This window comes from Heliangelus exortis, chromosome 12, assembly GCF_036169615.1.
Source record: "Heliangelus exortis chromosome 12, bHelExo1.hap1, whole genome shotgun sequence".
NCBI classification, from domain to species: Eukaryota; Metazoa; Chordata; class Aves; order Apodiformes; family Trochilidae; genus Heliangelus; species Heliangelus exortis.
The window spans coordinates 6,143,898-6,168,998 of record NC_092433.1 but is presented as its reverse complement, the minus strand read 5'-3'; the positions used below and the strand labels follow the sequence as shown (position 1 = coordinate 6,168,998).

At 41.2% G+C, this 25,101-nt stretch overlaps 3 protein-coding genes across 7 annotated transcripts; 1 reads left to right on the top strand and 2 right to left on the bottom strand.

Annotated features, from left to right (window-relative positions):
• Positions 1-23: 23 nt before the first annotated feature.
• On the bottom strand, positions 24-7,117 carry GLT8D1 (glycosyltransferase 8 domain containing 1). Of its 4 annotated transcripts, none has more exons than XM_071755695.1 (10): positions 6,980-7,117; positions 5,202-5,253; positions 4,989-5,087; positions 4,281-4,497; positions 3,518-3,635; positions 2,899-2,983; positions 2,561-2,673; positions 1,849-2,015; positions 1,559-1,671; positions 24-916 (listed from the first exon to the last, which is right to left on the bottom strand). In XM_071755695.1, exons 2-10 carry the CDS (start codon positions 5,215-5,217, stop codon positions 726-728), a joined length of 1,119 nt encoding a protein of 372 aa, XP_071611796.1. In that variant the 5' UTR covers positions 5,218-5,253; positions 6,980-7,117; the 3' UTR covers positions 24-725. The 4 variants fall into 4 exon arrangements, with proteins under 4 accessions (XP_071611796.1, XP_071611795.1, XP_071611798.1 ...); XM_071755694.1 differs by having other exon boundaries at positions 6,973-7,114; XM_071755697.1 differs by having other exon boundaries at positions 5,202-5,249; positions 6,980-7,070.
• A 3-nt stretch (positions 7,118-7,120) lies between these two features.
• SPCS1 (signal peptidase complex subunit 1) lies at positions 7,121-9,363 on the top strand. The gene is made up of 4 exons (XM_071755698.1): positions 7,121-7,429; positions 8,024-8,083; positions 8,413-8,499; positions 9,177-9,363. The coding sequence occupies exons 1-4, from the start codon at positions 7,121-7,123 to the stop codon at positions 9,297-9,299; spliced, it is 579 nt and encodes a 192-aa protein (XP_071611799.1). The 3' UTR covers positions 9,300-9,363.
• A 563-nt stretch (positions 9,364-9,926) lies between these two features.
• On the bottom strand, positions 9,927-24,011 carry NEK4 (NIMA related kinase 4). 2 transcript variants are annotated; one of them, XM_071755690.1, is made up of 16 exons: positions 23,784-24,010; positions 22,095-22,361; positions 21,032-21,229; positions 20,063-20,170; positions 19,651-19,805; positions 18,838-18,979; positions 17,791-18,210; positions 17,654-17,707; positions 17,290-17,433; positions 16,507-16,647; positions 16,099-16,162; positions 15,627-15,733; positions 14,572-14,660; positions 13,738-13,943; positions 12,019-12,152; positions 9,927-10,881 (listed from the first exon to the last, which is right to left on the bottom strand). In XM_071755690.1, exons 1-16 carry the CDS (start codon positions 23,874-23,876, stop codon positions 10,789-10,791), a joined length of 2,415 nt encoding a protein of 804 aa, XP_071611791.1. In that variant the 5' UTR covers positions 23,877-24,010; the 3' UTR covers positions 9,927-10,788. The 2 variants fall into 2 exon arrangements, with proteins under 2 accessions (XP_071611791.1, XP_071611793.1); XM_071755692.1 differs by lacking the exon at positions 22,095-22,361 and having other exon boundaries at positions 23,784-24,011.
• Positions 24,012-25,101: the final 1,090 nt, after the last annotated feature.

Sequence of the window (25,101 nt, the reverse complement as noted above, 5' to 3'; positions counted from 1 at the left end):
GTAAGGTTGCTGTTTACCTGAGGTTTGAGTCAATATGTTAAAATTATCTTTTATTTCTGAACAAAGTTTTCTCCATCCCTTAACAAGGAACATTTTAGTGTTCAGTGGCAGTTAAACCCACTTCACATTGTGAAATAAAACTCGAAGTAATCGTTAAAAAAAAAAAGATTCACTTTTGCAGAATTCTGCAGGACGGAAACGGTTGGGAGGAAATTTCATGCAAGAAAGGGGTTGTTGATGAAACTATTTCACAGGACAAGAAAACAAAACCAGAACAAAACCCAAGCAGCTCTTAATTAACAGTATGTTGCTGTGCAAGATGTGCATGGTGCAAACACCAACTGTATCAACACAAGTTGTATCTTGTTGTTTGAAACAATTTCTGCAGCTGACCAAATGATCTAGAAGACTTGTAGAAGTCTTGTAGTAAGAAGTACTTGTAGCAAAGAGCAGGAGACCGTAGAACAGACAGAAATGAACCAGAGGAAGTTCCAGTTTGTGGACATCTTCCCTTGCCTTCTGTAGTGTTGCCTGAGTAGCATCTTCTGTTACATAAGTGAAGTGAGTCTTACACCTTTACCTTTCAGAGCTGCACCTGAGTAAGTGCATCCATCACCTTGTGCTCCAGAAGGCAAGGACTGCCCTGTAATACCAGTTGGCTAAAAGAAGTTCTGCTTGGCTCTAGAAGTTTCCTGAGAAAATGTCATCACAGTTACTGAAATTGGCTACTTTGCTTCATAGGCTTCTGAATGCCTGCGGATGAGGCTGAACTTGCCCGTGGGGTCAGGGACATACCACTTCTCCCATACTTCAGTGTATGAAGCTGTTCTTCCCCATGGTTTGAAATGTCCATTCCAATGGAGCAGCTTGGCAGCTTTCACAAACTGAGGAGAGTATCTTTTTCCAGCACTAGACCCTTTTATTGAAAAAGAAGCATTAGTACCTGAAATAAAGGCAGCAGAAACTCCAACATGCACTGTAACTTCAAAACAAAAGATTTTACAGGAAAAAAATTGTCATTTATGGAGAAAGGAGGTGATACAAGGAGCAGAAATCAGGGCAAAGTTAAAATCAGGTGCAACTGAATGCCACTTTGAGCTGTCTCAGTATCTGTTTTACTGTATTGCCTTAAGTCCCAAAGTCTTTAAACCCATTAACACTCAGATTCAACAGACTATGCACTGTTCATTAGAAACAAAAGCCAAGGAAGCTCTCCCAGCACTGAGGTTTCACCAGTAGAACAGATATGAATGTCTGTTCTCTCGATAGTATTGGAGGAAATGCCTAGGATCACTTCAAAAACAATATATGGATGGAAAAAGGAAAATAAGAAGTAATTTGAAAGTAAGTCAATTCAGGAACCATCCCCCTAGCAGTTCAGAAAGTAACATGAAGGATCTGGCCCACAAGCCCCATGATGTTATTGCAAAGCAGTGTTTCTTAAAGAACACTAAAGGTCTAAAATGGGAAGAGATCCATTTGCTGCATCATCACCAAGATGTCCAGCTACAGATGGGAAAACACTGGGGGAGCAGTGTCACAAACATTTCATACGCACCGAGGTGCCGAACATTCCACATGGGATCAATGCTGGAATGTTGCTTGTAAAATACAATCAGCAGTGGAGGTGTTGTGATGCTGCCAGCCAGAGTCCTGCTGTAAAGTTCCTCTCTGGAAGAGAGGATGAAAAGAAGTTGGGAAAGGAGGCTTATGTGGCCCTAAAGCAGTTGATTTTCTCTTGCTGTATGACAGGAATCCACAGCCCTTCCTTCAACACAACACCAGTTAAATGCCACCACCACAACCCAAGCCCTGGCCCTCTGTCACCCCCAGCTCAGGGGTACTTACACTACATTAAGTGTCATCCACTTCTCCAATTGTTTTGTGATGTTCTGTAATTTCCATTCTGTCAAATTGGCAACAAAAACTCCTGGATTGAACGAGCAGGTGTTGGCCTTCATGGCAAGCTTTCGGATGGTTTCTTTTTTGTAATCTAGAAACCCAATGTAATTATACTGGGGAGAAAAAAAGTTAAAAATAGCTTAAAATATGGCCAAATTGCTATTTAAATAAAAATTCTACACAACTCCCAAAAGAGAAGCATAACTTCGAAGCTGTTAAAGCAAATTTCTCTTCCATTAAAACAAGAGAAAGCAGGCTCAAAAGATCTAATATTTTAAAAAATACAATTATAGAAGCTACATATTTTAAGGATGCTGCATGGTCTCATTAATACCATATTATGAATATGGTACTGCTCCCAGAAAAAGTACACTTTTTACACTCACAAGTGAAAAATTCTCCCTCTCATATTCTAAGACCTCTTGCTGTTCCACACTGGGAAATGCTCCCATTGTAAAGCACAGCAAAAATTCAAAGTGTTTTTACTGCACTCAAACAGAAACTGCAGGTGTCATTTGTAACACTGATCTGGGTAGGGACAGTCACACCTTTAGATTCTCTGTGTTTGAAGTCAACCTGCAACAACATTAAACCAAGAGCCTGTTCCCAAAGCCTGGGATCTATAGCATTGTCACCACTGAATCAGCCTAAAACCGACCTGATTGCCTGCTCCCCGGACAGCAACTTTATTACTGGTTGAGTCACAATCATCTGAAAATGCAGCTGCATGTCCAGGTTTCAGTGGGGTGTTGTAAAGTTCAAGAATATCATCTAAAAAAAAATGGAAGTAAGGACAGAAAAATTAAAAGCAATCCTAATTAAGCACTGAGTGACTTTTTGCTCAGTCCAGTGCTATGGCAGATAAAACCATTCACTCATTCATAATTACAAAGTTTTTACATCTTTCCTCAAAGTCGAGGTGTTTAGTTCCTGAAAGAGATGGCATATTTTTCTCAGCATAAGGCCAATGGCAAAGGGTAAGAAAAGGTCCCATACCTTGCACTATTACATCATCATCCACATAGATGGCCTTCTCTGCATGAGGCACCAAACTGGGCAAGTAGAATCTTGCAAAGGTTAACTGTGAAAACAAGAAAGCAAGAAAAGAATTGAATGAAAAAGTGTCCAAATAAATTTGAAATTTATTCATACTCCTGGCATTTATCTATGGCACTAATGTGCAAGACAACTTCTATTGAGGAAGTAAAACAGGCAGCAGTATCATAGATGTTATTTAAAACAAACAGGTTCCACCAGCTCCTGGTTTCCTATGAATTTGTTCATTGAGACAGTAACTCAAAAACTGGTATTAGAATATTATTTCTACACATATATATCTGTAGTATCCCTGAGCTATTGTCATGCTCAGCATGCAAGCTGCAATATTTCACTGTAGCTAGCAACAAAAATGGCAGTAGGCATGTGAATGCAGAAACTCAACTCCATCTCTCACTACCTGGAAATTTATTCTTATGGAAAATTAGGAACTTGGTTATAAAAGATTGCTTCTTTGCTAACAGATTTGGGTCTGATCTCTAGATGTGTTCAAAATCCGGTATCAAAATTCATTGTTACTGGCTAATAGCTGCAAAAAAGTAATCATCATAATGCTCACTGGTTTTAAGGTGTCTGCCTTTTGAGGATCCACTTGTACTTTCCCTTCTAAGACACGAGGGTCAAAATCCAAAATTCGGTATCTCAAATTTTTCAGAGCAGTGCTACTTAGCCACAGCCTGCAAACAGGAGAAAGGCAAAGATTTTGTTAAGTGAGACAAAATTAAATTAAAAGCAAGAGATCCAGTTGACAGTGACACAGATCTTGATCTGGCTACTCACTTCCCTATCCAACAGACACATACAGAATGTAAACTATGGCTGATGCTGGTGGTGTCCTGTATGACTGCAGGTGTGTGCCCACTATCAGCACACTGCACAGCTGTGAGGCTGCTTCTATATAGAAATATATGGTCCTGTAAGCACAGGTCCTGCACAAAATATATTGGTGTGAATCAATGTGGGTAAGAAGAAAAGGACTGAAGAACAACCTAGAAAAATGGAGAAACTTCATTCCCAGTGTTGGAAGTGCTTGGCCTAAATGTAGGAAGTAACTTTTACAATCCCTCCATCCACATACTCCAGCCCCCCTGGCTGGATATAACCCCACTGGAAAAGCTGGCTCTTTTCCAGCCCTAAAACATGACCAGAAAGAATTACTGCAGGACTGCCCACAGCAGCCTTGCCAAAGAGCTGCAACCAGCATCAGCAGACAGGACTGCAAACAATTCAGATGAGTGCAGTTCCAGGAAAGTCAGCTCTTCCCCTTCTCAGGGATACTTCAGTTTTACAGTATAGTGGGAATCTAATGAAAAAATTGTTACCTCAAGTGATCCATGGTATCATTCAAAGTAACAATGTAGAAAACCACGTTGGATCTTGTGTGATGGTAAATACTGTTCATGGCTGCAATTGCACCCCCAAGCCTCTCATCTGACGCAGCAATGACCACAGAAATCTCCTTGTCATTCCTTGCATCTGTCAGCCTCTGGGGAACAGCAGGTATGAAATCTATAGGCTGAAGACCTAATGGGCTGGAATCTGCAGAGTACAAATGTCATCAAATATTTGTTTTATCAAAAAGAAACAAACATTAACACAGTTATTTCTGCTATGCAAGCACTTGGGTGTCTCAGCTGAAGTGTGGATTACAGCCTGCCTGTATCAAACTCTTTCAATATAGCTCTTGATCATGAGAATCCAAAATGTTAATGAATAAGGAAACATCACACTTACAAATAAACTACATACATTTAATCATACACATTCACACACAGCACAACAAAATACTAGAACAAGGCTTAAGCTACAGCAGACCTGTGATCCCCTCTGCCATGTCTATCATCTCACTGACTTCCCTCTCCCACTTACCCATGCCACCAACCTTTCTTCTCCCACCACCCTTCCCTTTTTCTTCTACTTTCTTTTCCTCTCCTACGTAGGAGCCAACGAGGACAACAGAAATTTTAAATTAAAGTCATTGTTGTGCTTTCCTGCCAATCTTATAAAAAGATAAAAGGAACCTAACATACCTGACAACTCCCGTTTCAAGAAGTCACTGAGGCCTAGGAAGTTGTGATGAAGAACTAGCAAAAATATGACAACAGCCACTATAAGGATGGAAATGTTCACTGAAAATTTAAAGGAAAACAGTTTATTAATATAACCAGAAAAAGATTGGGAAAGAAAAGGACAAAAGAGGTATTTTAAAAATTAGGCATATATATACACACACACACACATACCTTTCCTTAATGTCATTTTTCTCTTGTTAATTTATTTATTAGTATAAGCTTCCTGCAAGAGAAAAATATAGCAGTCACTTCTCCAAGTACATGCCCACACAAAGCATAGCACACTATCACCAGGAGCAGCAAAACAGTTTTTGAATGCAGTGAATATTTCCTTCTCTTGAAATGATAAAACTGCATGAAATGCTTTAATAACTATGATATCTCAGAAAGTAAGTATCCACAATGAAGTATCCGAAGAAGAACTCTTTAGGAGACTAATGGGAGAAGACAGAGATCTCACCACTTCACTCACAGGGAAAAAAACCAAACTGAAACCAAAGCTCCTTCTGCCAGTCAGAAGTGATCTGGAAACAATCTGGAAGATTATGTATTTTTTTTTTTACTGTTGAACCAATCAATTTAATCATCAACACTGGAAGCATCCAAGCAAGAAGGCAAATAATTATACATTTTGTTTCACAGTACTGCAAGGTTCTGGCAAGACACAGTGTTTAGAAGACTTTAACAAATACCAGTATGTGTTTTGAAACCCATGAAATTCCCGACATAAAATATAACAGAGTATCAGCTGCAGTGTCATCACACAAAAAAGATCACAACAGTGTAAGGGAAGGTATTACCATCATATTGTGTCAGGGGATGAAAACTATCAGACACACTCCGAGCACTGATGCAGTTTCTGCACGCAGTTCAGAGGCAGGCTGGTTACTTACCGGTACTTGTGAATGTGAAACCAGAACACTTGGCTCACACACTGGAGTGTGAAGCAGCCCTCAAGTAACACACAGAGAGCACTCACACCACAACAGCATGCAAGATTCAAGAAACACAGACGGTTGTAGATTTAAAAACTTAAAAGATTTCCAAACTAAATACCACAAACTGCGTTGTTATTCCTACATGTGTCAGACACGAGCATTTTCCACCCGCTGCCGCTTTTCTCCCGTGGGGAAGAGCCATGAATCGAGCACAAGAACCAGGTTCCGTGGGTCATGCCTGGCTGCCCGCTGAAGCGGTCAGGACACGCAGCCTCAGCCTTCGGGCGTTTAAGATAAGGGTCTCATGAAAACGAAGCCCATCGCACGGCTCCTCAGTCCCCGGGTCAGCGATGCGGAGGTTGCAGGCGCACGCAGGCAGCTCCCGCACTTCCAGAGCGGTTTTGCTACCAGTTGTTGTCAGTGTAAACACAAACACCCGCTAAAGAGCTCAGACACCGGCTCCTCGCCTCACTAACGCGACTCCAGCTCCCCGGTGGCGCGGTTCCCTCACAGCAAGCTGGGCACACGGCTGCGGTGCCTCCCCCCGCCCCGAGCTGCACGGCCCGGCAGCGCACACCGCTCTCCCACCGCCTCGGCAACGCCCCCGCACAGATCCTCCCCCGCGGAATGCATCGCCCAGACGGAGGCGGCAAGAGCCCCGCTCCGAGGCCGGCAGGGCCGGGCCCAGTCCCTGCCACCGAGACACCAGCCCACAGACAGTAGCCCCCCCCAGCCATCCCATCACCGTCCGCCCGCGCCGCCGCCAACTGCCACCTCGGCAGGCGAGGCAGCCGCCGGCAACCCGGAGCCTCACAGGCTGCAGGTGTCGGCCGCGACGCCTGAGCACCGTTAGGTTCGAGGGCTGTGCCGCCCGCGCCCTGCTGCACCGGCGGGGCTGCGGCAGCTCCCGCAGACTTCCCCTGGAGAGCTGGAGCCTCGGGCGGGAAGATTCGCCCGCAGCCGCCAAGTCAGCATCGATTCAAGACAGGCGACCCCGCCCGCACCTCGCACCTGCTGGCTGAAGGCCCCTCAGCCAGGGGTCCTGAGGATGGAAACAGCCGTTGCCGAGGTGACCGCGTCCCGCGCCGCGCCGCCGTTACCGATGTCGAGGCTGAGACTGAGGCCCCGGGAGGCGGCGACGGAGCGGAGCCGATGGCGCAAGCAGAACACTCCCAGCCGAGGCTGGAGGACGATGGGGCGGAGGGAGAGGGGCGTGTTTCCGGCCAGCGCATCAGCAGCCGTCTTCCGGTCTTGCTTCGGCGCCGCGGGCGTCTGGCGGAGCCGCGGTACCAGCTGAGGCGGGCAGCATCTGCCGCCCAGGGCGACGCGGCCGCCGGGCACCCACCGTGGGGCTCCGACGGGGAGGAGGGAGACGACGAGGAGGAAGTGGAGGAGGACTGCGAGGCGCCGCGCTCCGCCGCCGCCATGCGGAACATCTTCCGCTCCATCCCCACGCAGATGGTAGGGCAGCCGCCGCGGGAGGCCCGGCAGCCCCCGGCCCCTCTGCGCTGCTTGCGGGCTGTAGAGGTGACACTCCTCCGTGGGGTGCGGGGAGGAACTCCGCGTAACGAAGGGTCTGTGGTCTGAAAATCAGAGCTTTAGCGTGCCGTGAAATGAAGGTGACGCAAAGCAGTGGCAGGAGAAGCCGCTCTGCTGCTGTCTGTGCTGGGCGCAGCCAGAGGGAAAGTCGAGAGCCGCGTTGTGTCTCAGGCGGGGACAGAGTGCAGAGCGCACCCGCTCACGCACATCCTTCTCTTCTGTGCTGGTACCGCTTTCACATTTGGCACTTGAGAAGCTTGTCCGGGACAGCCCGTGCTTGCTTTTACTAGTAGACGATGTGGTCAAGACTGTAGGGAAGGTGGGAAGGGAATTAAGAGCTTAACTCCTTTACACTTTAAGTCCCAGACTCTGTAAAAAAGAATTCCACTCTGGTTTAAAAGTTGAGCAAAAAAGCAGAGATCCTGTGGTCAGGCTGAATCCAGGCTCTGACCTAACAGAGTTTAACTGGTACATCTGGGCTTGGGGTAACTGACAAAAAAAATTCTCTTTCCACAGGACTATAAGGGCCAAAAACTAGCAGAACAGATCTTTCAAGGAATCATTCTTGTCTCTGCAGTAAGTATACTAGAATTATGGGTATTAACATGAAAGCCTTTGTTTCATTTTCTTATCTTACAAACAAGATTTTATTCTGCTTGTTTGGTTCAACTGGGTCACTGAAAGCTTAAGACAAAATCAGAGGGGCTGTCATAGGTTAAAGCTTTTCTTCTAATCTTTTACTTTCCTTATTGGCATACAGTTTTGAAAACAAGGCTAGAAAGATGTATGAACAGTTCTGTAAAGCCTGTATTTTTCTATATAACTTCTCCCTTCCCCCCACTTAATCATGGCATAGGAAATGTTTTTGTTTAAAGTTTGATTTAAAAAATAAATTTTTTTTGCAGGTAATTGGTTTCATCTATGGGTACATCACTGAACAGTTTGGATGGACTGTCTACATAGTTATGGCTGGATTTGCTTTATCGTGTTTGGTAAGAAATTTTTTCTCCGCAGACCCAAAAATACATGTACTACTTAACCTGAAATAACCACTAAATTAAGGAGCTCTCAGCACAGACAACTGTTTGCTATGTAATTCACATTGTTCATTTGTATCCATACTTTGAGCCTCACTTTAAGGTACCTTACAAACGAGTCAGTGCCTATTCTCTAATGCTGGTATGGTTTTAGAGAAGACTAAAATTTAATTCAGCTTTTGAATTAGTTCTAATTTCAATTAAATGTTAATTCTAAGTCAAGCTGACAGCACTGCTAACAGAAAGGACAGTGAGGCTTTCTGTGGAATAGTAGCTTGTAAGAAAAAATCTGCAGGCGGCCCATGCCAACCAAGGAGAGAGTCAAAGATGCAAAGTGTAGAATTACACAGGACTTCCTTCCTTACCCAACTGGAACATGCTGTTCCTTTTCTCTTCAGGGTGGATTGTCCTCCTCCTTGCAATGAGCTGGGGTCCTTAAGCCATGCTGACTTAAGCAAGTATGATTATGGGGTATACAATGTAGACTATTCATTTCTGCTATGAAATTGTATGAACTTACTTCAGATTAACTGGTACAATAGTTGGGGAAGGATATTTTTCTCAACAAGCTGCACAAAACACTTATCTTGCATCTTGATTCAAGTGTTCTGACTTCACTCTTCTTCTCTAAGCTAACACTCCCTCCATGGCCCATGTACCGCCGCAATCCTCTGAAGTGGTTACCTGTCCAAGAGTCAGGAACAGAAGAAAAGAAGGCAGGAGACAGAAAGCCAAAGAGACATGCTAAAAGCTAAAAAATGTGGTTCTCTGTGTTGGAATTTTGTTAAACTGTATTAAATCCATTTCCACTGGGAGATACATCTTGCCTCTGCTTGATTTTTGCATACTACCACAGGCACACCAAGATCTGCAGAGAGGATGAAAGCTTTGCAAATATTGGCTGGAGTTTCAGTGAAGTCACTGGGAGGGGATTAATTTTAGAAGGCTACTGGAGGGCACATCTCATTGAAGTGTCTTAGTACAAAGGAACACAGCACATCAAGTCTAGTTAAGCTGTTGCCATAGCCTAAAAGATAATACACAGCTGGACTTGTACTGAAATATTTCTAGCCCCGTGTAAAACAAGTACTGTAAAACTACATACCCTGCAGTTCTGAAAAATGCTAAAAATTGGAAAGTATTCTAGGGTAGGAGATTGCAGAATGGCATTTTTTGCTTAAAATAAATTTGGCTGGGTAAGGAAAGTAACATCCTGACCTATAATACAATGGTTCTTGAAACTTTGTGATTTGAGCATCTCTGAGAGGCAGCAGGATCCACAAATACTAACTACACTTTTACTCCTGACTGACATGTTAGTCTCCCTCATAGATGCTGGAAGGTTACAATATTTAAGATAGAAGCAGGTAAAGAGACAAATAGTGTATTGAAAATTTTATTTTACAAATTCAAATCCCTTTTGACACTTTATCCTTTAAAAAAATCATGATTTTTCTGTGGTGATGCTACATGATAATGCCTGGAGACATGCAGCAGCACAATCTAGATGCAGAGAAAGGAAATGGCCAAGATGCCTGCTTCTCTGAGTGACCCTGGTCTTGGGCACTTTCATTCCTAAAAGGAATTAGTATTTGTAAGGCAAAGGGATTTCTCCAGCTGGGACCATGATATCCATGCCTGTGCTCCTTTCAGACATGGTCAGACTTTGTCCAGTTACCAAATACTTTTCATCATCTTGGTGACTGCCTTATCAGTAAGACAGAAAATCAAAGGCTCTGCTTAAAAGCAGCCACCCTCTCTAGCACTTCAACTTCACAGTTTAAAGAACCTGGAGGACTTTTGTTGCTACAAAAACTAGTAATTGTTTCCACCTGCTAAATTTTCACATCTATTTGATGTAATGGATGCCTTATGCATCTAAGTCTCAGCATTGACTTGTTACTGTAATTAGTATATGACCATAAAGAAACCTTTTGCTATGAAAAATTCAAATCAAAACATCTTTTTTTGACACTCCTTTGTACACAAAACTTGTAATTCATCCCTCACTGCATCTAAAAAAGCAAGTTTAAAAAGTTAAGAGAATAAAAACTAGACAGTTTCTCTTCTGAGACGGTGATAGTCTTGTTCACATTTTAACATATTGCTATGAACTATAACATTTTTTCAAGTCCACCACCTTATCCCAACAAAGGAGGTCGATGGATAAACGTACTTTGTAAGCTGCTCCAGTTTGTCAAACGAGCTATAAAAGAGTTCTTTTCTTTAAGGAAAGAGTTCTGGTCAGAACTTCACATTTTCTTCCAGAAATTTCAGGTGCTGTGCCTTCGCACTGTAACTTGCGTACTTGTCTCCCATGTGCTCCCGCAGCTGCAGCTATTTAGAACACAAAGAAAACCCCACAAAGTTTAGTGATGTTGAGAGCAACAACAAAGAAAGAAAGAAAACAAACCAAAATCAAAGCAGTCAGTTGAAAGCAGCATTGAAGTCTGACAACATAGATAGCAGGGAATTAAAATGGAAGATTCTTTGTTGTCTGAAGGCAAGAGTGTTCCAGATCTCACTCAACAATTTAAAATACAAATCAGATCTTCACAGGATCTGCTTACTGATGCAGTATTTTATTTGTAAACAAGGTTTGAATCAAATGAGCTGGAGGTATTTCTCTCCCACCTCTATTAGAAACAGACTGTTTCTCATTTTGGACATAATAGGGCATTTAGGCAAAGCAATGTGAAGGCAAAACATTACAGTTCAGAAGGGATTATTACTAGACAAATACCCCACAGTGAAATTATTTGCATCCCATGCATCTTCCTCCAATACATACGTGGAACATCTCCCTTATGAGGAAAGGCTGAGGGAGCTGGGTCTCTTTAGTTTGGAGAAAAGGAGACTGAGGGGTGACCTCATCAGTGTTTTCAAATATGTAAGGGGTGAGTGTCAGGGAGATGGAGTTAGGCTTTTCTCAGTGGTGACCAGTGATAGGACAAGGGGTAATGGGTGTAAATTGGAGCATAGGAGGTTCAAGTTGAATATCAGAAAAAATTTTTTTACTGTAAGGGTGACGGAGCCCTGGAACAGGCTGCCCAGGGGGGTTGTGGAGTCTCCTTCACTGGAGACATTCAAAACCCGCCTGGACACGTTCCTAGGCGATGTACTCTAGGGGGCCCTGCTCTGGCAGGGGGGGTTGGACTAGATGATCTTTCGAGGTCCCTTCCAACCCCTAGGATTCTATGATTCTATGATCAGACAGAACAGTGCTAAAGCTCCTACACTTTCTGAAGAATTTCTAGCTGAACATGGGCCACCTTCAGAGTCAGACTTTTTAAGATAAAGAATTACAATATACTTAGGTCCTTGCCTACCAATGACTACCTAATGCTTTTTGAAGTCAAGGTTTGCACTACTATATCAATATATAAAAACAGAGGGGGGGAGAGAAGTAAAGCCCCTGCTCATTTACTTTGGTTTATAAAGATTTTAAACAATTTTAAAATGAAAAACATTCACCTCTCTTTTCAATTCATCTTCTTCTTCCATGATGCTGTACACCTTCTCAAGAAGTTGCACTCCCAATCCTTGCACCACATCAGATCTCAGGATTTCAACCATTCTCCTAATCTTGTCAGGAACTGATAAAATATCTATTAAAAAAAAACAGATCAATGTTAGATCAATAATAGCTCTCACTATAGTCAATTTTTGTACTCTGTGCAGAAGAATATCAGATGATGTATTACTACAGAATTCCAGCTGATCCTATGCAATAAATGCTTATCTGTGCTGACTAGCTAGAACCATCAACAAACATGGTAAAGCAGAAGCACTCAGGTGCCAACTCTTCAAGATACTGGACAGCACAAAGTCAATGCAGACACAATTTTCACAATTAGGGCCCTGCCACTTTGTTTTAGTGGTTCCTGTGTATTATATTGCAAGTACTTTCTGAATAAGTACTATAATACTACACCACCACCCAAATATTTCAATAATTCAGTCACTTGTACTTACAGCAAATGTAAAAAAAACCCACCCAAAACAACACAACATTTAATCACTGTAAAACACTAATGGCATAATTTCTGCCATCTACACATTTGTTTCAACAGCCTTTGAAGCCTTTGTTCCTCAGCTGAAGGTGCCAACAAGGAAGAAATAATTTTATAAGGGGAGGCCTCCATTAGGAACAGAACTGAGAACACCAGCTTGGTCTTTCAGACACTGAAATCACCAACACTCCTTTCATAGGGTGGAAAACCTTCTGAAAATACACTGATATGACAGTAAGGTTCAGCTTAGAAATGCTGTGGCCCTGACATTCCAAATGGTAGTAAGTAAATAGCTGGATGATCTCCCAATACAGCATTTCAGAGTGAGAAAAACAGAAAAAATAAAATACCACTGAAATATGTATCTTCAACATTTTGTTGTACTTGCTTAGAGATAAACTCTGCCAACGTATTTTATTTTAGCTACGCAGAATCAACTTCCCAGAGTAATATCCAGAGTTCTCCCACTGCTCTGCCTATCACCAGGCTAGTTACAAGTAGAATCCATATTTAAAACAATAAGCACAAGAAGGTCTGAGGTTTAAAAACCCAGCCTCAGATTTTTCACTTGTTCTGGTTGCATAGTAAGTGCAGTCATAACAAACAAAACTTTTTGTAGCTTTCTGGAACACATACACCTACTTAAACCAGACTCTCAATATGAAAAGTTATTTGATTCTTGCACCTGTATCTGCAGGAAAAATAAGCCTGCACAAGTTGTGCAGTGAAGATGAATTTCTGTAATCAGACAAATCTCCACTGTGTTACTGTGTTTAATGCTTTGTGTAGAATTTCAGCTTCTTCCATAATTCACTGATTTACAGTTATCAAGTTGTTTGAATGCCTTAAAACCAATTTCAAAATACTTAACTCCAATTGTTCATTTTGGAAGCTTCTGAGTGTAAGTCACATAGGGGAAAAAAATCATATTGCACACCAGCTTCCTCTCTTCATTAATGACATTAATTGCACAGATCAATCACACATTCCCTTCAGTGGCAAGTAAACCACAACTAGAGCACTTTTGCACACAAAATTATTTAGAAGAATGTTTACTTCTCTAAGCATTGCTTAGACTTGAGAAGTAGAAGTGGACAGTCATCTGTTGCCCACTAGCAGATTTTCTTTGGTAATTTGCAGCTGACAACCATTCATTTAAAGCAATACCACAGCAACAGACCTGAAGAAATATCTTCAAACTTTAACTCCTTAGATTCATCAGGTGATTTGCCATGCAAAATCAAAGTGTCTCGATACTTTCTATGAAGTTTAAACTCTGGAGCTGGATGTGAGGATACACAGTGTTCAGAGTTCTCCTTGGAGTCCATTTTCAGTGTCCTTGTCATTAGCTGCACCAAGTCGTTCATTTCATTCATGCTGCTTTTTCTAAGAAAGGAGAAGAAAGACATAACTCAGTCACCATTCAAGATGCAGCTCCCATCTTACATTCAGAGTCCAGCTAAGTATTCCATGTTAAATTACTTCTTGTGGTGCAGTTTTAGCAATAGCAACATCTAATCTAACAGAGGCTCAGAGCCCATTCACCTCACAACAATTCACAATCCAATTGGCTACTGCTCCCTGTGTACCTGGATCTGTGGTAATGCAATAAACAGCATTTTTTAAAAACTGCTTTTACTGAAAAAAAATCAGAAATAAACTGAGCCTCATTCACAGTGGAAAGGAAGTGTACTGGCACCTAACTCGTGCTTTTATTGCACCTTGACAGTGTATGTCCTTGGGTGCTGGAAGAGTGGTCTCCTGGCAAGCTACAGGTGACAGAAAACAGAGTTAAACAACCACATGTCCCAGAAACTTCTGCACAGGAAGTTCATAGTCACTAACAGACAACACTTAAATTAAGTTCATTTTCTTTATGCATCACATACTTCTCCAATCACTGACTACATAAGAATAAAGTTTGAAAGTAACTCCTGACATTATTTTCCCCACCCCAAGTCAAGGTCCAATAAAGCAGTGAATGCTCTTGCCTAGTGTCAAGCAAAATAGTTACCTCTCCTTGGAATCACCATCAGATTTATCTGTAGAGCTTGTGGAAGAGCTTAAATCATCATCAGACAAGCAATGGGTCTCTCTCTTTCTCTAAGTGAAGAGGGAACAAAATGACAAAAATCTTAATAGCTGAAAGTAATTTAGCAGTATGGCATGAACTGCTGTTCTCACACAGAAGAAACACTTTAAACAATCATCTTTTTACAGACTCAGCTTTATATTATTTAAAAAGTATAACCTTTTGTTTTAAAACCAAGCTATACAGGACATCATAAACACACTTTATGAAAAGCTTATGTGACCAGCATTACATCTCAGTCATGCAGTTTTAGCCACTGTAACTGCTTCAACAACTGCCTCTATTAAAAACAAATCATATATCCATGTCAGTCCTTTGCTGATTATATTAGAACCACTGCCCTTAGCCCATCTCTTTAATACAAATTTTTAAATAATATTTAAGTAAACTTCTATCAGCTCAGTAAGTTCCCAGCATTCCCTAAAGTAAACAGAAATTTTAACCACTGGTGTCCCTGCAGTCGTGTGTTCAGTACTTAACATGCAGAAGTTCTTCACTGTTACTTTTCTTTATTATTGGTATTAATAATGTTCCCTTCATGTTGCAGAAGATTGTCAAATGTATGTTTAACACCTTAAAAAAGGCTTTCTAGTTAGAAAAGTAAGAGAACATAAACAGAAACTATTCACTTTCCATCTACTGATGTGATGACCATTCCTTATGGCCAGGACATAAACGGTTGCACTTCACATGAGTGCAGGTTTAAAAAAACTAAAAACGTGCAAACGCCACCAGCAAAATTAGATGTACCAGGCAGTGTGTTTGTGCTGTTAACAGAAATTTAAAGCATACTATTGATCTGTAACTAAAGCATAGTTCAGGATAAACTTTTTCCCTCCAAAAAAAAAAAATAAAAAATTGTGATTTATTGAGAGCCTTTAACAATCAGTAGAAAATCACAGATTTTTTTTTTTTTAGTATCACTTCCCAAATTGTGCTGCATTTTAATTTTTCAAAGGCAGATGACCCCAGATTACCTGAGAAATACTGGGATCTGACGTGGACTGAACAACTTTTACATGATTTTCCATATGTGATTTTGCTTCAACTACTGCACTACTTGGCGTTCGTCTTGCTGGAACCACTAGAAGGATGACATTTTTACAATATTTACAACTTAGATGCATGTATTTTGAATTAGTTTCATGCTCATGCAAGAAAGTCTATCACCTGGCAGAAGGTAGTTTGCTAAGAGAAAATACTGCAGGTTCTGTAATCTGCATTTCATGTACATTTCAAAGATAAGCTGCCACTGCTAAACACAACTGAAAATAACTGAATAATAAGAAAAATACAGTCTAAATTAAATTCTTGTTTTACACAGAACAAGACCCTTAGTGCATCTTTCTGAGGACAATAATGAAGAACAGACAATAAGTTACAATTTTTTCACTAAGAAGTTATTAGCCTGACTGTATATAAAATATTAACACACAAACATAAAATTACCAGCAGGAAACATCTCCTGAGACTGTTTTAGCCTCCTTCGCTCTCGGGCTGACAAGGGCCGCTCCTACAGAAGAAGTTAAGTGGTGTTAATTAGCAAGTGTCATAATGGCTTTTATCTAATCCACTATAAAGCAAAAAATCCTTCACAGCTGAAAAGAGCAGACCTTCTGATCATCTAAAAATGCTTATCTACTTATTTTACAGAATGGTCTCTGTCAGTGAGACTAATATGCACTCTGGAAAAGGAGCTTCTGACCCCCATGGCCCCTCATCCAGCACTGACCTGGAAGAACTTCCATTCAGGAGGAACCTACTGTACTTTTCTTTACTCTTTGTGTGTTCACAGACAACAAACAACTCACAAGGAACGAGAGACAAAATTAAGTTGACACAGCATTCAGCACTAACCTTTGAAAAGGCAGCTTGGCTACTTTTGGTGCTATTTACAGATCCAGAGGCCTCAGCACCATGCTGCTCTGCACACCTCTGTGTTGTCTTTGTGTTCCCATCAGCAGGAAAAGGTAAAGGCTGAGGAGCAGCTGCTCTGGACTTGAAAGAGAAGTGACCAAGAATTTATACCTTTGGTATTAAAAGTGAAAAGTACTCTGCAACCTAGACGACATTCTTCCATAGTAAAGCTGAATGCCAGAGGTCTTGGATCCTGTTGTAACCTCTTCAAATCTCCCCATTTCACCACTGACAGGAATCCTGTCTTATGTGCATGCAAAGATTTTCTTCCTAGAGTTTGCACTCATAAGCCCAGGGCAGCCACTACATGCATCTGTTGTAAAGCAATAGTAATCTACTACCCACCACAAACAGCCTTATCCACAACAGTCAGGAAAAGTACTGCTACATGTTTTGTAGTCACAAACAGTGAGAAGTCCTGATGGAAACTGGTGGGGAAGATGGGAGCCCAGCAAAGGAGAAGCCCACAGAGTTCACTGGGCCTCACTGTACCCACCTCACACCTGCAAGGGGTATTGAGCTTCTCAAAGATCTACACAGAGGGCTTCTGAAGGACATCTTGATAGTTCTGCATTTTGTTACCAGCAAAGTTATACAGACACACACAAACCAAGAACAGCATTAAAACACCCACCCTTTTTTAATAAATATGTCCCATTTTTAAAGAGTAAAAAATGCAGGAGCCTTAAGGAAAGTGGATAATTATTTTTTGAGTATCTGCACCTTCTCTGAACAGACTTCAGCCAACTCCCTTTTCCTCTGCCATCGCTGCCGTGAGAGGGATGGTTCACTGACAGAACTATGAGGCTGTAAATGGGAGGCAATTTTTTCCTGAGCATCTCCTGCAGCTCTGTGACAGATGTCATCCTAAAAAGTAAAAGTATTCATTTTAAATGTAGACGTAACAATTCCAGATTTATTCATACACAGTTTTTTTAAAAATCAGCACAGGCCACTTCAGTAATTAGACTACATCCACCTTGATGTATCACAGCCACAACCACAATAAATCTTCACTTGATAGACAGAAAATAAATACTTGCTGTACAAGCATTTTTTAACTACTGAAACTTCCAAGGACACTTACTTGTGTTACAACAGGAACAAATGGTTCTAGCAGCTTCTCTGTAGAATCCAAGCTCTACAATAGATAATGATTTCTCATTAGAAAAGAGTGTACAAAAAAGTTTCAAAGTTTCTTTGAAGTAAGCATAAATGCATTACCATGTCAGTTTGCCTTTGGTCTTTTGATACAGGCTGCAGGAGCTTCAAAGTGTCATCATCTTCTGTAGTATAAGCAGAGGACTTCTTAGATTCAACATTTTCAACTTTAAAGGCTTGCTTTGCTCCTTGCTGCAGTCCACCTTCCTTAATTTTTGGACTACCACATATTTTAGAATTCTCTGGAACATTTAAATATTTTGCTTTATTATTTTCTGGAATATGCTCACTGCCACAGTTCTCACTTCCATACTTCATCCTTTCAGATGGCAACATATCAATATTCACTTTACTAACTGTAGCTAAGGAGTCTCCCAGGTTGTTCAAATCATTACTGCTTGGTTTTCTTTCCAATTCAACTGCTGGTTTCTCCAAGGGATAAAATTTGGAGACTTCACATTTGATGATGCAATCTTCTTCATTCTACAATTAAATGGAAAACAAAAAAAAATTGATTAGTTTTTGGGTATTATATATGAAAGAATACTCTAAGCACCTAATGCAAATCATTAGCCTACGGGAATACGTAAACTGCAATTAAATTATACTGAATTACAAATGAAAAATCATATACATTCAATTCAGCATTGAATACTTAAGATTAATCATTACAGAAGATTTGTCCTAACCACTGGAAAGAATTCCAAAAATAAAGAATTTTTGGTTGTAAGTACAGTAAGTTCTTTTCAGTCCAAAACATATTTTAAAATTTTTACCAACTGCAATCAAATATTTGAAAATAATTTGACTTCAAATGAGTAATTCACATAATGACCCACAAATGAAAGAAAACAGATGTTCTCTAGCTAACTTCTTATAGTTAAAGAACTATACAGTTTCAGTTTTACTGATCCACAGCTGTTTATTTATTGCCAGTCTTGCCTAAACACAATTTCTTCCTTAATTTGAATTTTACACATTGGTAGGAATCTGTGTTCTGTGTTCTCTTGAATGCTCAAGCCACTTCATAGAAAACTGAGCCTTTTCTCTAGAATAAGCAAGTAGGGTTGGTTGGTTTGTTTCTTCAAAAAGAAAAAATATGTCTCTCACAAGTTTGTATTTCCTGGCTTGCTCAAAGGAGTGATTTTGGTGTGCAACATTCCTGCCATGAGATTCATTCTTTATTGTGACCACGGAACACTGGTCTTTAGATTTAGAATTCACAGTTTTCTTTTGACATCTGGCTGCTTTCCTGTAAAGAAAATAAAAGTTGCTCATTCAGTCACCACCACCGAGACCTTCCTTTTATATTATGATAATTTTTAAAATCCACAAAACAGCTTCCATACAGAGTGTGTAAGATACTCAGCTCTTTCAACAGATGGTGCACAACATACTCATTTTCACCTTCATAAATTAATTTATAAAAACACCATTTAGACTGCCAGTAATGTACACTTGTTCTACAAAGCACTAAGATCTATGCTACCTGGAAGAAGTAAAAAAAATTGACTAAGCCTGACAAAGAAAATTAATGATATCAGTGAATATCAAAAGGAACTTGGTACTTCTACTCTCAGGTCATAAATGGGCTCAAAGAGCCATATGGAAAGATCTATAATTCATTCATATCATATAATTCTCCCTTGAAAATATGGGTGCTACTTTTTTTTTCTCTCTGTCTGAATAAGATGTGTAATTCTAACCATTACACAGCTTTGCTATACACCTGTAGAAAATCCTGGTTTCCACTCTAATTCCCTACTATGAAAGAATCTAAAGAAACTCATCTCTTCACATGCTTTGTAACTGCATACAACAAAAATAATTTTATCCTGATACACAAAACAGGAAAAGTAGTGAAATAAAGACCACAGTAACATGAATATTTTGCACATAATCCCTAAAATGAAAGAATCTTACGCCTTTGTGGCTTCCAAAAACAAAGAAATTTGGTGCTTGATATATGGCTGTCGTAGTATGCTTCTCACACTAGGTCTTTCTTCAGGTTTTTTACTGAGCATAGTTCTTATTATTTCTACCAACTGTGGGCTGTAATCCTTTGGCATGGGTGGCAACTGAAAAAGGCAAGGGAAGTCTGATATTATTTAACAGACCTGGCAATAGGGGTTACTCCTAGATTAATTATGCATAGCAATTATATTCAGCTATGTACTTTGCATAAAAAATAATCCCATTGTTTGTATGCTGAAAGTTTCCCAAGTGCTTGACATCAAACAGAATACAGAAACTCTTTGCTTACAGCTGTTCATAATGTCAAGTTTTAGACAGAAAATCCAACCACAGATGAAAAAAAAAATTTAAAAGTTTTTACCTTTCCTTCAATAATTCGATAAACCAAAGAGTTCATGTCTTTAGCATTAAAGGCGTGTTTCAGTGTGGCCATTTCATACACACAGCAGCCTAGTGCCCAAACATCAGACTGAAAAATAAATTAAAAAACAGTTATAGGACTCTTATAGTAACTGTTGAACTTTTATCTCCAGACTTCATCACCTGCTTCCAAAGATGCCTTTAAACACTGTAAACTAAGCAAGACCAAACTCCATTGCAAACTTTTGCCTTCAGTCTCACTCCTTTGTTTCTAATTTTGATCAATTAAATTATTTTCTTCAAGTATCACCAGATTTTTCTGAAAAGAGGTGTAGAAAGCTACCATTTGCAGTGTTTTTTGTTTGGTTTCTTTTTAAGTACAACATTGGCTCTAAGTGTCAAATGAAAATCTTTTCAATTTCATGGGAAGAACAACTTCCCTCCAGCTCCTGCTCACTGCAGACATTCATATTTATGGTGCATGTTGTTTACAACAAGAGCTGAACAGGTATACAAAAGCATCTTTGCTTTCTTTGTTATATTTTAAATTCACAGAAACATTGCTTGTTTCTCCACTTAAAATTTTGACTTATTTTTAATGATGCTGTTATGTCTAACACAGACTTTATAATAAAGCTAAATAATAAAGCTTCCTGTCTGCTAAATAGCAAATTTTGGGAAATGCAGCTCTCTACCACAGACTGATGCTTTTGTTTGCACTGGCAGCCTGCTGAACACCTGACTGTGATAACTTAACCCATGCAACAAACTCCCACCTCCTGCAGCAAACACAGCTCCAGAAACAAAGGTTCCTGCAAATCTCTCCTTTAAGTTTTCATTTGGTCTTCAGGGACATTACAAAGAGTTCCAAGCAATGGGAAATCACAAACAATTGATAAGACTGCAACATTCTCAGACAAAGTAAGCTGCCTAATGAAACAGAAATGACATTTGCATGAACATACTCTACCTTGTAGTTGTAGGGTTTGTTAGAGAAGAGTTCAGGGCTCATGTAGTAAGGTGTCCCTATCAGAGTGCTGGCCATGTCATACTTGTTTTCCAACACTCTGGCTATTCCCAGGTCACCCACTTTAATGATATTTGTTCGTGTCAGAAAAACATTTTGAGTTTTGAGATCTCTGTGCAGAATGTGCTTTTCATGTAAATACTGGGGAAAAAAAAAATGTTTAAATAGAGTTAACTCTTATGGGTTCTTTTACACTAAAAAAGTAAAACCACGTTACACAAACCAAAGGAGGAAAATACAAATGCAGAAAAAAACCCCACACATTACTATCAAAGGCAGGTGTGCCTCTACTAGAGGTAGCACATTCTTAACCCTAAGAATGACTGGTCCAGGTACAGACCCCAAACGTGGCACTGCTTTAGCAAAACCTCCATGTGTGGCTCTAACAAGCCATCAGAAAAAGGGAAATAAAATGTTAAGACGCAGGCTTTAACTCACTTCCTGATGCCTCCACTTCTTGACAATCATTTCTTAGCCTTAAGTAGAAAAGTCCAGTGGAAAATATAATATGAGCTTTATATAAACAGAGAAAAAAATTAATCTTATAATAAAAAAGAACAGGTGATGTGTAGACCTGTGTATGTTTGATCACAACAGGCATCTTTTAAGATAATTTTCTGTCCAATTTCTACCACGTAAAAAAAACAGCCACACCATGGAATACAAAATGCTTCTGAAATATTTTTTTTTTTTTTTAAAAGCTACATTTTGTAAAGTTAATCTAAAGCCAGAGAAGTGTTTCAGACTGGAACTGCAACACCCTGGAGGGTGCCACTGCCTACAGGCATATAGAGGTGTATACATAAAATATCAAAGTCATTTCTTATCTGAAGTTGTTCATTTGACTGCAAGGACCTGTGAACATCTTTTCTGTACTAATAACCATTTTATTTATGCTAACCCAGCCAAACTGGAATTCAAAGTCTGTAGCCTAAATGTGGACTTTTAAATGCAGAGCTAAATTTACATTTATATCTGAAGGTGACCAAATTATACTTCATTTTACCTGCAGTGCCATGGCAATCTGGACAAACCACTCCACCACCTGATTCTCAGGCAAAAGCTTGCCCTTCTGCTCCTTCAGTTTGTGGTACAGATCTCCTCCCTCACAGAAGCCCATGACAATGTATAAGAGGCCATCTTCCCCCTGCCAGGACTCTCTGTAGGTGACTATGTTTGGGTGTTTCAACTGGGACAGCAACTGTGCCTCTTGTTCTGCTGCTTTCCTCTCTCGGTTGGAAGCATTTTTAAGGTTTAACTTTTTGATGACATACTGTAAAAGATTTTGCAAGATATATCATGAGAAATTAAATAAAATTAATAGAAAGGATAAAGAAACACAGAAGCCTTATGGAATTCCCTAAAGAAAATACAGTATGTGAAATCTCCATGTTATTCTATATGGAGACTGCAACTTGTCTAGCAGTTATACATCATTTATGTCATTAAGCTGTAACAAGGGAACAGGTGTGTCTATTCTGTTCATCTACCTGAATAAAACTATGCCCAGGAATGTTGTGGTTTATTTTTACCACATGCAAATATGTCCGTATTTATCTTTTTTTTCCCCACTCTCATTTTAAATGTGTATCTATCATTTATTTCTTCCTGACTGTATTCTCAAAATGGCCCATTTCAAAACTAACTTTAACAGTAGGGAAAGTATGCAGCCATATGCAAAAAAATACAATGGATGTCAGAGATAAAAGTAATCTGGCCTGACTTAGTTCAGTCTTCTCTGATGGAAAACCAACACAACCCCCTTTCATTTTATTCTAAGGAAAAATGGACACACCAGCCTCTGATGACCACTGGACACGAATGCCTCTCCCATCATCTCTGTCCAAACCGTGGGCATAATCCTCACACCCAGGGCCCTATTGAACGCATCTGCTCTGGCCAGCCAAGACACACTGTTTCAAATTTCCAACAAAAAGCCAGTAAAATGCTTGCACTTCAACTCCGACATACCCAACATTTTCCAGGTTCTGCCTCAGCAGATACAACAAACTCAAGCCCAATTTTCCTCCAGCACAGCTGACACCAGCGAAAGCCAACACCAAAAGTTGTTTTTTCCATCCTTATCACGTTTGTCTCCACCACGCATAGGTCTTAAAAAGCCTTCAGTACCATTAACAAGCTGAGAGCAAACTACTCAGCTTCACACTCCGAAGAACAAGCTTTATTTTTCTCACACCCAAAGGACTACCAGAGCTAGGTTTTCCTCCCCAAAACAAGGCATATAAAAAACAAAACAAGCAAACATCAACACAGAAACAGAAAGCAAGCAAGCAAACAAACAAAGCAAGCAGAAAACAAAACGAAACAGAAAAACAAACTCGAAATAATCAGCTTTATTTACATGGAAGGAAAAGAAAAAGTGACGATCTTGGGGTTTCCTGCTTGAAGTTTTTTGAGATTCAGAGAGGGGTAAAAAAGACTCTACCCTCTACCTTTAATAAAAGCCTTCACAAACACGGGCAGAAACCAGAAATACCTTGATGAGCTGCAGTCACACCCCAATTCCAGCCCATGGTCACAGCTGCACCCCGGCCCCAGGCCACAGCCCCAGGCCGGGCCTCGGGGTGTTTCTCCCCGGCCAGGCCGCGGCCCCTGAAGCAGCCCCAGCGCCAGGGCCGCCTGCCCCCCTCCTCTTTCCCCTCACCCCCGGCCGCCTCCCCCCGCCCCTCGCTACCTGCTTGCTGTCCTGCCGGTGCCGCACCAGGCTCACCTCCCCGTAGCTGCCCTTCCCCACGGCTCGGAGGAAGCAGTAGGCAGCCAGGGGCATCCTCCCTCCCTCCTGAGGGGCCCGCTCAGTGTCCTCAGCGCGGGGCCTGCCCGCCCGGCACCGCGGCCGCCGCTGCCATAGAGATGCCCGCGGCTCCACGCTGCCATAGAGAGCGGGCCCGCCGGCGTGCAGAGCGGACGCCGCACGTCTCTATGATGCGGGCGCTCACCGGCGCGGCGGCGGCCATTTTGGAAGCGGGTGAGGCGGCCATCTTAGGAGTGGGCAGAGAGGCTGAAGGGAGGAGGAAGGGTTGGGGCAGCCCGGGGGCGTGAGGGGACCCCGGGGGCCTGGCTGAGCACGGGCGCTCTACTCAACCATCCTGGTACCTTTGGCGGACGGAATTGTCTTCAAAAGGTCCGGACTGGTTTCAGAGGTGCTCCTGAGCCTGTCTTGCATCCCTCTCGTGGCTGCACACCCCAGAGAGCTGACTGCAGGAAAAACAGAAAATACCCCATACCCTGTAAAATTGAATGCGAAAAAACACATATGCTCTGTGTTTAAAGAAAACAAAGTGCATAGTCAGTGTTTTACTTTCCAGTGACCTACAAACTTTGAATGATCTTCAGCTGATGAAAGCAAAAAGAAATTATTTTAGAATGATGAGGGTCAGGGCATTTTGGCACAGTAGAACTGAATGGTGTTGCCGTCATTAATTGCTGCACATTAGATTTGCTGGAAAGGCCTTCATCAAGATATTCATTAAACCAAAAGACATGAGAGTAAGCAGCAACCTGGCACCTGGCAGTGAGTGAGCCCTGGGGCAAGCAGGACACATGTGCCAAACCAAATAAAGTGACAGCGTTCTCTTCACATCCATTTGGTTCTTCACAGTCTTCTTAATTTCCCTTTCACTCAATTCATTTCCCTGCTCTTGGGGAAAATCAGATGTAATACTGCTACCACTGAGCATCTTATTCCCAGTCCTCAAAGTTTCATGCAACAAAGGAAATGAAATTAGCTAAAAAGATCAGAGAATTAATGAGGTCAAGATTCCAAAGCAAGGAGGAGACTGAACGGGTATGGACTGTGCAAGATGCAAAACCCTAAGGCCTGGGCTTCAGCCACAAAGATGGTTAGGAAAGCGTGTAACACAGGGGTTCTGGACTGTCAGGACTGGTGTTAAGTGATGGTACCAAATCAGGTTCCTGAGTGATCTGCAGGACTGCAGGAGGCAGTGTTTGAAGAGAAGCAGAAGTGTGTTTAAGATGCAGCAACTTTTCTCACG